The 14,798-nt window shown below is 36.1% G+C and overlaps 1 protein-coding gene across 1 annotated transcript in view; it reads right to left on the bottom strand.

Annotated features, from left to right (window-relative positions):
- Positions 1-14,798, bottom strand: part of LOC123551035 (sushi, von Willebrand factor type A, EGF and pentraxin domain-containing protein 1-like) — a 102,618-nt gene that overhangs the window by 58,629 nt on the left and 29,191 nt on the right. The window contains exons 11-23 of the mRNA XM_053540053.1: positions 14,389-14,565; positions 13,609-13,785; positions 13,002-13,178; positions 12,245-12,421; positions 11,873-12,049; positions 11,268-11,444; positions 10,512-10,688; positions 9,760-9,936; positions 8,870-9,046; positions 8,487-8,663; positions 4,046-4,222; positions 720-896; positions 74-250 (exon numbers count right to left, since the gene is read on the bottom strand). Coding sequence (XP_053396028.1) covers positions 74-250; positions 720-896; positions 4,046-4,222; positions 8,487-8,663; positions 8,870-9,046; positions 9,760-9,936; positions 10,512-10,688; positions 11,268-11,444; positions 11,873-12,049; positions 12,245-12,421; positions 13,002-13,178; positions 13,609-13,785; positions 14,389-14,565 — 2,301 coding nt within the window. The remainder of the gene's footprint in view (positions 1-73; positions 251-719; positions 897-4,045; positions 4,223-8,486; positions 8,664-8,869; positions 9,047-9,759; positions 9,937-10,511; positions 10,689-11,267; positions 11,445-11,872; positions 12,050-12,244; positions 12,422-13,001; positions 13,179-13,608; positions 13,786-14,388; positions 14,566-14,798) is intronic.

The following is a 14,798-nucleotide window of genomic DNA, read 5'->3' as shown; positions in this document are numbered from 1 at the left end:
CTTAGATCATTTGGTATGTCCTACTGAGTATGAAAAAAAAAATCACGTCAATTATTTCAAATGATGTATCTACCAGGTGTGCAAGTCGGCAATGTTCCGCTCCATGTTCCGTTGGAATCACAGGTACGTTTTAGGTCTCCGCTAGTATGTGTATATCCGTTTTCGCAGCTGTATGTTGATGTCGAGTTTTCTATACTTCCATTTGAAGTTGCAGCTGTAGCACCAGTCACAGTTTCTGGAGAGCCACAGTCTTAATAATAAAGAGGAAAACATTTTACAACATTACTCTATAAATGGTTAAAGGTAAGACCTTTTGTTTAACGTGATTAGTCGACGAAAGGTCACACCTGGAATGGATGGACCACGGCAGGCGTCATATTTACCTCCCCAGCATCCCGTCAAGGCCGATACTGCTGGAAACAGTACCAATTTAAGTAAACAACCCAGAACTAAACACTAGTCGGGATATCAGCCGCGACCGGGAATTAACAGCATAAAGCTTTTATGTCCAGACTATCTGGTTTATAAGAAGGCTTTACATCTATAAGCGAGTTTTTACAATGTTTTCACACTTTCCAAAACTAAAATTGAGATGACCGGAGGTTACTGGTTTATATAAAAAATTGTCCATCTCTAATTGTATAGCATACCATAACATTTACATATGCTACAGAACACGTGATAGCCATTCTTAAAATTAATAAGAAAATGATGTATACCGGGTATGCAAGCAGGCGAGGATCCGTTCCATTTACTGTCGGATCCACATACACGTTGCAAGTCTCCGGAAATGTAAGCGTACCCATTTTCACAGGCGTATGTCGCTACTGAATTTTCAATGCTACCATTCGAAGTTGTCACAACTGCTTTTGTAATGTTTTCTGGAGGACCACAGTCTGAATTTGCAAGATAAATGTACAGACTGAAGATTAGCACAAAAGAACATTTTAGCTTACGTAGAAACTATTTGGTTTTATGTAATATTTATGCAAAGCCATTTACTTACTTTACTGCTTTTTCAGTTTCATACACTATCTCAGATTTTACTGAAAACCGGTTACATACACACCTAAGAAGATAAAAAAAATAATTCTAACATCACACTGGATAACCGGCTATCCTGACGCCCGCTGGAAATGTAACCCAGCTGTAAATCGGTAGGTAAAGTTTTTCATTTATTTCTAATCAAACGAAGCCAATTCTTGCAAATCAACTTGACAGTTTTGTCAAGGAATGACCATGGCTTACATTTACAATTTCTGGGCCAAATTCGATCGATATGTTTTGAGATATTCGCTAACAATTTCTTCAGTTTGAAAAATCGAGCAAAAATCCAAAGTTTTGCGCAAATTGATTTGTTTATGAACAACCTGTGAAAACTTTTATCAACTGGTTTAACAGATGTGTCCCTTCGGAACACCTGTGTGAAGTTTCCGGGTTCTACGTTATTCCTGAAAAAGTATATTAGCTGTTAAATAGGCATGGTCGAGAAAAAAAGACTGTCGAAAACGGCCGCTGTATTTGAAATAGGCAGTCGTTGAAGTCAGCTGTCGGCTATCGAGAATACAGCTGTATAAAAGTAAAGTAAAAAAAAACTGTTTTGTAGACCTGTTATATGCCCCGTAGTGTCTCTTCTTTATGTATATTTTGTATCTGTTAAGTCTGTGTTTTTGCGATTTCTTTCGTCTTCCATTTGTGTAAAATGTGTATACTTGCAGTCAGTAAACAGTTTGTATATACTTATGTATGTTTGGTCCTTATTGCCATGTCGAGTAATTCTGGTTGATTTCATTATCATTGTCCTTTTGGTTAAGAGTCTAAAACTTGCTTTGTTCCTTTCGTCCGCCCGTCCGTCCGCCAGCAGTGTCTTATCCGGGCTCTGATTCTACATGCATGGACTGATTTTTAAGTATTGATTTTTAAACTTCAAACATGTGTTACCAATTATACAAGTATTAGTGAGGCCCATTCATTAATGACTACCTCCAATGTCATTATAACAAAAAAATCTTTAACACAGAGCTATATATAAGTATTTTGTGTCAGACCGGCAATTTTCAAATATATTGTGTCGTATAGTAGAACTTTTATTTTCATGCGGTTTTATTTGATAGCTGACTGTGTATTGTAAGGTAATGTCACTTGCTTCAATATGTCCTTTTCATTACTTTTTTCAATAAAAAAATATTCTGGATGAAGTAGCTGGTTTACAGTTGCTATGCAATGATATAATGGGTTTATTTCTTGTTTTCGCATAATACATGATTTATAATTTCAAAATCAATACAATGTTATATTGTTTATGAATCAAACATGTACTAATGTACAATACCTAGCGTTGTACAAAATAACAGTGTAAGATAGAAAGAGCAAATGTGTAAACTGCACAAAAGGGGGATAACTCTTGTGACATAAATCCTGGGATCCGGGATCGTAACATCGTAAACAAGCAAAGAATAGTTCCGATCTACCTTGTTATATGTTAATTAAAGCTAAAGTGGCTGCCATGTTAAGAAATAACTGATTGACAGTCATGTGAGATTTTGCAAAGTTGTGCTTATTTAGATTTGAAACAATCGTTTTCAATCGTTTGCCCCGAAACATCAACAACTTGCAGTTTTAGACCATGAATAAACTGGTATTTGTTAAAAAGGTATTTATGAATAAAACAAAATAGCAGAAGTACATTAGGAGCAATTAAATAATTATGAATGAGCAAATAAGATTATACACCTATCTAGCACCACACAAAGAACACTTTTCAAAACAAGAACGGGCATTTGAGATTCATTAATGATACTGAATTCTTCAAACGTAATTCAAAGGACTAACGACCAGAAGCAACCGTTTGCACTTGCAAAACCTGAGGTGAAATTACTTTCTGTAGCAGCCCGGAGGAGTGGTTTTCCTCCACCATCAAAAGCTGGCAGAACGGCAATATGTACTATATTGCTTCGGTATAACTGCAAAAAACTATATGGTTGGCTTTCGCATGGCGGAAAAATGGCAAGAACGCGTGAACTAGGTTAAAATTCAGCCCGGGTGTGAAGGAATATAGTCCTAAAGTCTCTTGAAATGAGAGTGTCATTTTTAAAAATAATTACGCTTCCGTCAAATCACTGCCAGTAATACTTTTTACGTACATAAGTACTCAAAATCATCGGAGTTAATGGATAGTCTATAAATGTTAACATCCGAGTTCAACGACAGCACTAGCGGCCGTTTTCGACACTCTTTTTTCTCGACCATGCCTATTTAACAGCTAATATACTTTTTCAGGAATAACGTAGAACCCGGAAACTTCACACAGGTGTTCCGAAGGGACACATCTGTTAAACCAGTTGATAAAAGTTTTCACAGATTGTTCATAAACAAATCAATTTGCGCAAAACTTTGGATTTTTGCTCGATTTTTCAAACTGAAGAAATTGTAAGCAAATATCTCAAAACATAACGATCGAATTTGGCCCAGAAATTGTAAATGTAAGCCATGGTCATTTCTTGACAAAACTGTCAAGTTGATTTGCAAGAATTGGCTTCGTTTGAATAGAAATAAATGAAAAACTTTACCTACCGATTTACAGCTGGGTTACATTTCCAGCTGGATTACATTTCCAGCGGGCGTCAGGATAGCCGGTTATCCAGTGTGAACATAGCCTGATCTGATTTCCAGTTAAACAAATAAGCAGGTCAAGCTCTGTATATTCTACAACAGAAAATGGTAGCCGCGCGGATCGGTAAGGGAGGATAATGACGTCATATACGAAGTCGATTGCTGCATGACGTCTCGGATGAATGAAACCCAGCAAAATTTTATTAAAATATTTCAATGAGCTTGTAAGAGTGTAAACAATCAAGGTCTTCTTGTGGTTATCGTCTAATTTTCAATGGTTCATCATTCAAATACTTTTATATACTAAACTTCAATTCCTGCGTATCCGAACTCTGAAAGGCTATAAATCAGGCGACCTACCAATCGAAGGCCTCGATTATTTGTTCACTTGTATATCTTTGGCTGAATGTATGAATTTACAACTGGAGTATACCTGGGGTGCAAACTGGAACTGTTCCGTTCCATTTACTTTCGGAACCACATGTAAGTTGCAGATTCCCAGACGTATGTGCATATCCGTCTGTACAGATATAATTTGCTGTTGAGTTTTCTATACTTCCATTTGAAGTTGTTATGACTGCCCCCGTCACATTCTCTGGTGGGCCGCAGTCTATAATATAAAAATAAGTAGAGCACGCTAGTTTGAATTTTTATGCCATTTGAAGATGCCACATGTTTTATGTTGTTGTTGTTTTTTAAATAGCAATTCAGTTTATAACCAAATATAACACAATAATAGCACACTTGGTTTGACTGAGTCTGTTCAGAGAGGTTAAGGAAAGTGCATTCTTGCATACCAGACGGGGATTTCCGGTATCTTTACCGGTGCTGGAAAAATCCATCTTACACCCCGGGGTGTAAGATGACTCTCGTGCTTTAAATGACGTATTACGAACTCCATATCTATATGTAGAAGATTTATGTAGTAATATATATTTTATTTAAAAAAAGGAATAAAATTCAATACCTTGACAGTTCCTATTGGTTCCTGATAGTACATTTCGCGATTCAAATCACGTTATTTTATCAAAATTCATAACGTTACGCTGCAACTGATAAAAGAAAACCGGAACTAAACATTGTTATTTATTTTGAAACGTCATGACGTCTTTCCTGTTTACGGACGTTGGTTTCCCGCGCTTTGTTTAAATATACTGCCATATGAAATAGTTCTAAAAAGAAAGCCGTTCGATTGATTTTATTTTTATTATTATTTCTTGAAATCGGTATGCAAGAAAAAGATTCTGTCACTGGTTATACATGTAGGTGCAGATGGAAATATCCGGCTCTCGGGTAACTGTTTAGGCGGTAATTCGGCAAGGAGCCTCGTTACCGCCTAAACAGTTACCCTCGAGGCCGGATATTCCCATCTGCACCTACAACCAGTGAAAGAATCTTATAACACTCTCTCGCGTATTAACATCAGCTTAAGCGGAAATTCTGTTGCACAGATATTGAATGGACTCAATGATGTCAGAGTCCTGAACATATATAACAATACTGAGACCCGGCACATATAAACACATATTTATAAAATTGATCATGAGAATGTAGCAAACTCTGAAACCATTCCATTTTCTGACTGACCCACATGTACGTAGTAGTCCTCTAGATGTTTGGGTGTAATTGTCTTAACTGTATGTTATTACAGAATTTCAAACGTGTCCTCTGGGGGTGGTGCTTGTTGCATTGCTACAGATTTCATATAAGAAAACAAGTATATAAATGAATGGTAAAATATTTATTCTAACACGAACCGAGTCATTTTCCTATGAAACAAAAAGGTCTGAAAACAGTGAATTATTATAAAACAATTCATTTTTCTGACGTCACAAATTATTACGTCATAGCATCAAACGTCATAACGGAGCTTGAAAAGAAACCGATTGAAAACGGGCAAATATTAAATGATCTCAGTAAGTGATTTGCTCTTGAATAAAGTCATTGTTTGTCGTTCATATGCGTATTATCATATCACGGGGCGAATCTTAACTTCAAACAATGACTTATTCAGCGACAAATCACTAAATGAGATTATTTCTTAAAGAAAATCCCCCGGACACACAGAAAGTATAAGCAGGGAAAATAAAAGCAGAATCAGATTGATCGGGTCTTTTCAAAAGAAGAATTCTAACACGATCATCAAATAACCTACATACATGTAGAGCAAAATCTATCTCGGGTTACTGTGCAATACCCCACGCGCGTGCAATGACGTCATCTGATCCAGGTGCGTAGCACGATCGTAAAAGTAGTTACCATTTTTTCTAACACTGTTGATACTAGTATGTCGTGTTAGATCTATTTAACAAGTTCCCAAGTGTGATTTATTGTAGAATAACCAGAGATTTTTCTTCTTATGCGAAACAATATACCACTCAGACCTATGGTCTTCTTGATATATTCTTACGCATAAGAACTCAAAACATAGGTTATTCTACGATAAACCACGTTTGGGAACATATTATTTCTTACATATACAACAACCCTAAATTTCCCCAATCTGATTTAAAACGTAATTCTATCTATTAAAACATTGAATGGATTCTATGATTCCAAAAATCCTGAAAATATAACAACACCAAGTCCAAGAACTTGGAAATGTTTTACGGTGGGCACCCGTAGCCACGAATTACTTTTGAGTTTATATCCGTGAAACTGTATTCAAAAGTTATCACTATCACTCTGGCGGAACGACACGTGTTTGATTGAGAGAAATAACTATCCAAATAGAAAAATCTATAAATTGATAATTCGGAAATGTAAGAATAAATAGCAATCTACCGGGCAAGCAAACTTGTAACGTCCAGTTCAATTCACTTTCGGACGTAAATGTTCGATGAAGATCGACGGTTGCGTGAGAAGAACTATTCTGACAAATAAATATTGCAACTGGGTGTTTAATATTCCCATCTGAAGGTGTTACAATGACACTCTTTCTGGAGGACCATACTCTCAATTCGAATAGCAGGATTTTAAAGTTAACAAAGGGTCTATCATTTAAGACTGTCGGATTTACTGGCAGAAGGACAAACTGACAAATTATAGCACAAAATAAAACGATCTGTATATTATATACACTGCCTTCTATCTATGGTTGAGTATATGGAAAATATCTTGTTTTTAAAGTAATGACAGACTCCACTATTTATGACAGCAGATGGATGAATCGAGAAAATAAAAGTAGTATTCACGTTGTCCGCAATAGATTCAAGGGTATTTTTAAGTCATAATTTTGATTAATTGTCCGCAGATCAACCTCATCTGCCGACATAGCTGCAAAATTTAATGGCGTGCATATTCCTCATATTGTCATCTACTCATTTATCACGTTTCATGAAAAACATCCAACAGGCCACCTTAGAATCACACTTTGCTATTTGTTTTACCATTCTCAAATTAACCGCATGTTCTGCAACAACATTATAACAAGACTTGTATATTCTACATAGTGTCTTCTATCCGGGGACTAACTTTCAATAAAAATCATCTTGACTGGGGTAAGGACGAACACCGGTCAGGGACTTTTAGCGACCAAATTCACCCATATGTTTTGTTAGGACTTTATAAACATAATGTGTATACATAAGACAGTATAACCATTTCTTATTATGTATGCAAATTTTAACTGACGTGAAGATGTGATGTATTGACTTTTATATATTAGGATTCCATGCTGTACATTATAGTTGCACCACTCACATTTGCTGGTGTATCGCATTCTATGAAGTTATTGTATAATATACTGGTTGGCGACCCAGAATTTCGGACGACCCAGGAAATCGGACAGTCGTGTAAACGCTTATTTTTGTGTTATATTTGATCATTTGTTGACAAGTACAAAAACGCTTGCATTATGTGCAACATCATCTGCAATAATTGAAAATCGGTAAGTAAAACTTACAAAATTTGAATATATACATTTGTTCACGAAATGTTGTGACAGCTATCGCTTGGGGAAGCTGCATGTGCTTTCAGTGCGCACGCGCATACTTGTTTTTAGGCCCCAACATTATTCAAGGGGTACTCATCTACAATCTGCTAAATGCGGACGAGAAAACTGCGTGTTTTAAAACAAGTGTCAAGGTTTTCCCGATAATAACACGAGTTCAATGCGTTTAAGCCAAATTGTTTTACCTTAAATTTTGTGTCGTAAATAGGCCAGCCGGATATTTTAAACTTTTGACAGCCTTATATCAAACATAAATAGTTGAATATAAACAAGGTAAACATGTCTTTTTATCATTAACACCGACCTAAACGTGATTCTGCGAGACAAAAATGATGATAATTAGCGTTTTCCTACTGTCTAATTTCTGGGTCCTGCAACACGTTAAAATAGTTAGATTTACGTTCCCTCTTTCGGGCCTCAATGACGTGTTCAGTTTATTTTCATATACAAGCAAATTGGCGTTTTGCATCACCAAAGAACTGAACTTGATTCAGGTAACATTTCATGGATCTTGCATTAAAAATGAAAATATGACAGCTGAAAAGGTTGTAAAATTGTCCGAATCTGGGCCGCCAACCAGTATATTTAAACATGTTCTAAATCACCAAATGAATGTGTGTTTCCATTTCCACAGACATACACTGCTACTGAGTTTTTAATACAACCATTTGATGTCGATATCAATGTGACATCCACATTTGCTAGGGTACCACAATAAATGAGTGATGAGATGGAATTATTTAATTTCAACTTGGGACCGGTAAAAAGTTTAGTTGCAGCGATCTCATTGCTGTTATTGGGGGTTTCAAAACATAAACAAAATCATATACATGTGCAAAAATATTACCTTTGCGATAATTCTAGCAATATTTAGTGTAGTGATTAGTATGTGATATAGAAAGAAAGTTGTTGTATTGCATACCGCGAGTACAGACGGGCATTGTTCCTTTCCAGTTACCGTTGGCCGCACAAAGATGTTTTAGATCCCCAGATGTATGTGTATATCCATCTTCGCAAAAGTACGTTGCTACTGAGTTGTCAATAGAACCATTCGATGTCGTTACATTTGCACCATCCACAGTTACTGGTGTGCCACAGTCTATGCATGACAAAAAATATATATACAAATGTAGTTTGCACCTACAACTGGAGCAAATTTCAGTTGCAACGATCAATCCATCTGCCTGTTGTTCGAGATACGAAGCCTGAACAAAGAGACATCAGACAATATTTCCTATCTCACTACTCAATTATTTTAACTGCAGTGACAAGGATGCAATGTGGAACAAATGTAGAAGTATATACCAGGTGTACAGACTGGCGATGTTCCATTCCAATTACCATCGGACTTACAAGTACGTTCTAAATCTCCCGATGTATGTGTATATCCATTTTCGCAGACATATGTTGATACTGAGTTTTCAAGACTACCATTTGATGTTGTTATAGATGCGCCATCCACAACTGCTGGTGTACCGCAATCTATGTGTGAAAAAAATACACAAGTTTTGCTTGATAACGATGAATAATTTAGATGCATCCATCAACTCATTTGGGATACCAAACCTAAATTAACGATTATAACACAATATTTCCTGTGCGATAAGTTAAGAAATGTTTATCAAACTGATTAGAACGTGGTATAAAAACTACTTGCAAAAATTGCATGTTGCAACCATCAACTCATTGCTGTTTTTTGGGAATTCAAAACCTAAACAAACGAATATAACATAAAATGTCCTGTCCGATTAGTAAAGCAAGATTTACTAAAGTGATAAGGCCGTAGTGTAAAAAGACAGTTGTTGCAGTGCATACCGGGAGTGCATACGGGCGATGTCCCGTTCCAGTTATCTTCGATTCAATAAATATGTTTAAGATTCCCAAATATATAAATAAATATCTACTTTCGCAAACATACGATGCTACTGAGTTTTTAACATTACCATTCGATTGCGTTACATTTGCACCATCCACATTTGCTGGTGTGCCACAATCTTAGCGTGAAGAAATGATATACAATGTAGTTTACTGTTTCAAATAGAGCAAATTGTAGTTGCAAAGATCAATTCACCTGTCTGTTCGGAATTCAAACCTGAACAGACAGGCATTAGAAAACATTGCCTATCTGACTAGTTAAGTTATGTTAATAACAGCGATTAAAATGCTATTTCAAATAACAAGGTAGCAGTACATACCAGATGTACAGACTGGCAATGTTCCATTCCAGTCACCATCGGACTCACAAGTACGTTCTAGATTTCCAAATGTATGATTATATCCATTTACGCAAACATACGTTGCTACCGAGTTTTCAAGATTATCATTTGATGTTGTTACATTTGCGCCATCCACATTTGCTGGTGAGCCACAGCCTATGTGTGAAGAAATGATATAATTCCTTCTTGCAAAAATTGTATATTTTAATTGCAGCAATCAACTCAATCCTGTTTGTTGGAATTCAAAACATAAACAAATGGATATAAGACAAAATTTCCTCTCCGATGAGTTAATAAGCAATATTTACTGAAGTGATAAGACCGTCGTATAAAAAGACAATTGTTGTAGTGCATGCCAGGCGAACGGGCGATGTTTCGTTCCAATAACGGTCGTTCCCACAAATATGTTTTAAATCCCCAAATGAATGTGTATATACACTTTCGCAAACGTACGTTGCTACTAAGTTTTCCGTATTACCATCCGATGTCATTACATTTGCACCGTCCACATTTGATAGTGTGCCGCAATTTATGCATCAAGAAACGATATACAAATGTTTTCTGAAGTTACTAATGGGGCAATTTGTAATTGTAACGAATAATTCATCTGCCTGTTGTTCAGAATTCAAACCTGACAAACAGGCATTAGAAAACATTTCCTATCTGACTAGTTAAGTTATGTTTATTGCAGCGATTAAAATGCTATGTAAAAAACATGTAGCACTTCATACCAGGTGTACAGACTGGCGCTTTTCCATTCCATTTACCATCGGATCCACAAGTACGTTCTAGATTTCCAGAAGTATGTGTATGTCCATTTTCGCAAACATACGTTGCTACCGAGTTTTCAAGATTATCATTTGATGTTGTTACATTTGCGCCATCCACATTTGCTGGTGAGCCACAGTCTATGTGTGAAGAAATGATATAATTCCTTCTTGCAAAAATTGTATATTTTAATTGCAGCAATCAACTCAATCCTGTTTGTTGGAAATCAAAACATAAAGAAATGGATATAAGACAAAATTTCCTCTCCGATGAGTTAATAAGCAATATCTACTGAAGTGATAAGACCGTCGTATAAAAAGACAATTGTTGTAGTGCATGCCAGGCGAACAACGGGCGATGCTTCGTTCCAATAACGGTCGTTCCCACAAATATGTTTTAAATCCCCAAATGAATGTGTATATCCACTTTCGCAAACGTACGTTGCTACTAACTTTTCCGTATTACCATTTGATGTGGTTACATTTGCACCGTCCACTTTTGATAGTGTGCCGCAATTTATGCATCAAGAAACGATACACAAATGTTTTCTGAAGTTACTCATGGGGCAATTTGTAATTGCAACGAATAATTCATCTGCCTGTTGTTCAGAATTCAAACCTGAAAACAGGCATAAGAAAACATTTCCTATCTAACTAGTTAAGTTATGTTTATTACAGCGATTAAAATGCTATGTAAAATAAAAATGTAGCATTTCATACCAGGTGTACAGACTGGCGCTGTTCCATTCCATTTACCATCGGACCAACAAGTACGTTCTAGATCTCCAGAAGTATGTGTATGTCCGTTTTCGCAAACATACGTTGCTACCGAGTTTTCAAGATTATCATTTGATGTTGTTACATTTGCGCCTTCCACATTTGCTGGTGCGCCACAGTCTATATGTGAAGAAATAATATAATTTCTACTTGCAAAAATTTTATAATTTATTTTAATTGCAGCAATCAACTCAATGCTGTTTCTTGCAATTCAAAACATAAATGGATATAATCCCCAAATGTATTTGTATATCCACTTTCGCAAACGTACGTTGCTACTAAGTTTTCCATATTAGCATTCGATGTCGTTACATTTTCACAATCGACATTTAGTGGTGTACCACAACCTATGCATGAAAAACCGATATACAAATGTTGTCTGCAGTTATGAATTGACAATTTGTAGTTGTAACGATTAATGTATCTGCCTATTGTTCGGAATTCAGAACAAACAGGCAGCAGAAAACATGTCTTATCTGACCAGTAAAGCTATGTTAACTACATTAATAAGGATGAGATTACAGAAAAAGAAATGCAGATGTCAATACCAGATGTACAGACTGGCGCTGTGCCATTCCATTTACCATCGGACCCACAAGTTCGTTCTAGATCTCCAGAAGTATGTGTATATCCATTTTCGCAAACATACGTTGCCACCGAGTTTTCAAGATTATCATTTGATGTTGTTACATTTGCGCCATCCACATTTGCTGGTGTTCCACAATCTGTATGTGAAAAAAATAATGTAATTCCTATTTGCAAAAATTGCATATTTCAGTTGCAACTATCAACGAATTCCTATTATTGAAAATTCAAAACCTAAACAACAGGATAAAACACAAATTTTCCTGTCCGATTAGTTAAGCAATATTTACTGAAGTGTTTAGGACGTGGTGTAGAAAGGAATTTGTTGTACTTACCGGGAGTACAGACAGGCGATGTTCCGTTCCATTTACCGTCGGTCCCACAACTATGTTTTAGATCCCCAGCTGTATGTGAATATCCACTTTCGCAAACGTACGTTGCTATTGAATTTTCAATATTACCATTCGATGTCGTTACATTTGCACTATCCGCATTTGATGGTGTACCACAATCTATATGTTAAGAAATAATATAATTCCTTCTTGCAAAATAAATGTATATTTTAATTGCAGCAATTAACTCAATGCTGTTTGTTGGAAGAATTCAAAACATAAACAAATTGATATAAGACAAAATTTCCTCTCCGATGAGTTAATAAGCAATATTTATTGAAGTGATAAGACCGTCGTATTAAAAGACAATTCTTGTAGTGCATGTCAGGCTAACAACGGGTGATGTTCCGTTCCAATTACGGTCGTTCCCACAAATATGTTTTAAATCCCCAAATGTATGTGTATATCCACTTTCGCAAACGTACGTTACTACTAAGTTTTCCGTATTACCGTTCGATGTCGTTACATTTTCACCGTCCACAATTGATAGTGTGTCGCAATTTATGCATGAAGAAACGATATGCAAATGTTTTCTGAAGTTACTAATGGGGCAATTTATAACTGCAACGAATAATACATCTGCCTGTTGTTCAGAATTCAAACCTGAAAAACAGGCATTAGAAAACATTTCCTATCTGACTAATTATGTTTATTACAGTGATTAAAATGCTATTTAAAATAAATATGTAGCATTTCGTACCAGGTGTACAGACTGGCGCTGTTCCATTCCATTTACCATCGGACCCACAAGTACGTTCTAGATCTCCAGAAGTATGTGTATGTCCATTTTCGCAAACATACGTTGCTACCGAGTTTTCAAGATTATCATTGGATGTTGATACATTTGCGCCATCCACATTTGCTGGTGCGCCACAGTCTATGTGTGAAGAAATAATATAATTCCTACTTGCAAAAATTGTATATTTTAATTGCAGCAATCAACTCAATGCTGTTTGTTGGAATTCAAAATATAAACAAATGGATATAAGCCCCAAATGTATGTGTATATCCACATTCGCAAACGTACGTTGCTACTAAGTTTTCCGTATTACCATTCGATGTCGTTACATTTGCACAGTCCACATTTGATAGTGTGCCGCAATCTATGCATGAAGAAACGATACACAAATGTTTTCTGAAGTTACCAATGGGGCAATTTGTAATTACAGCGAAAAACTCACCAGCCTATTGTTCAGAATTCAAACCTGAAAATCAAGCATTAGAAAACATTTCCTATCTGACTAGTTAAGCTATGTTTATTACAACGATGAAAACGCTATGTAAAATAAAGATGTAACATTTCATACCAGGTGTACAGACTGGCGCTGTTCCATTCCATTTACCATTGGACCCACAAGTACGTTCTAGATCACCAGAAGTATGTGTATGTCCATTTTCGCACACATATGTTGCTACCGAGTTTTCAAGATTATCATTTGATGTTGTTACATTTGCGCTATCCACATTTGCTGGTGCGCCACAGTCTATAGGTGAAGAAATAATATAATACTTACTTTCAAAAATTGCATATTTTAGTTGGAACCATCAACTCAATGCTGTTTTTGGGAATTCAAAACCTATACAAATGGATATAGATCTAACAGAAAATTTCCTGTCCGATTAGTTAAGCAATATTTACAGAAGTGATAAGGCCGTGGGATAAAAAAGACAATTGTTGTAGTGCATTCCAAGAGTCTGAACGGGCGATGCTCCGTTCCATTACTGTCGTTCACACGAATAGCTTTGAGATCCCCAAATGTATTCGTATACCAACTTTCGCAGCATGCGTAACAACTCAGTTTTCGATATTAGCACTCGAAGTCTTATTTTCACGATCGACATTTACTGGTGTACTACAATCTATGCATGAAAAACCGATATACAATTTATACATGAAAAACCGATATACACATTTTGTCTGCAGTTTTGAATTGACAAATTGTACTTCTAACGATTAGTTCATCTGCCTATTGTACGGACTTCAGAACAAACAGTCATTAGAAAACATTTCTTATCTGACCAGTTATATCATGTTAACTACAGTAATTTGGATGAGATTATAGAAAAAGAAATGTAGCATTTCATACCAGATGTACAGACTGGCGCTGTGCCATTCCATTTACCATCGGACCCACAAGTACGTTCTAGATCTCCAGAAGTATGTGTATATCCATTTTCGCAAACATACGTTGCCACCGAGTTTTCAAGATTATCATTTGATGTTGTTACATTTGCGCCATCCACATTTTCTGGTGCGCCACAGTCTATGTGTGAAGAAATAATATAATTCCTTCTTGCAAAAATTGAATATTTTAATTGCAGCAATGAACTCAATGCTGTTTATTGGAATTCAAAACATAAACAAATTGATATAAGACAAAATTTTCTCTCCGATTAGTTAATAAGCAATATTTACTGAAGTGATAAGACTGTCGAATAAAAAGACAATTGTTGTAGTACATGCCAGGCGAACAACTGGCGATGTTCCGTTCCAATT

Source organism: Mercenaria mercenaria, chromosome 4 (genome assembly GCF_021730395.1).
Source record: "Mercenaria mercenaria strain notata chromosome 4, MADL_Memer_1, whole genome shotgun sequence".
In the NCBI taxonomy this organism is placed as follows: domain Eukaryota; kingdom Metazoa; phylum Mollusca; class Bivalvia; order Venerida; family Veneridae; genus Mercenaria; species Mercenaria mercenaria.
Note: the sequence above shows the minus strand (reverse complement) of the source record. Positions and strands in the feature narration are given on the sequence as shown.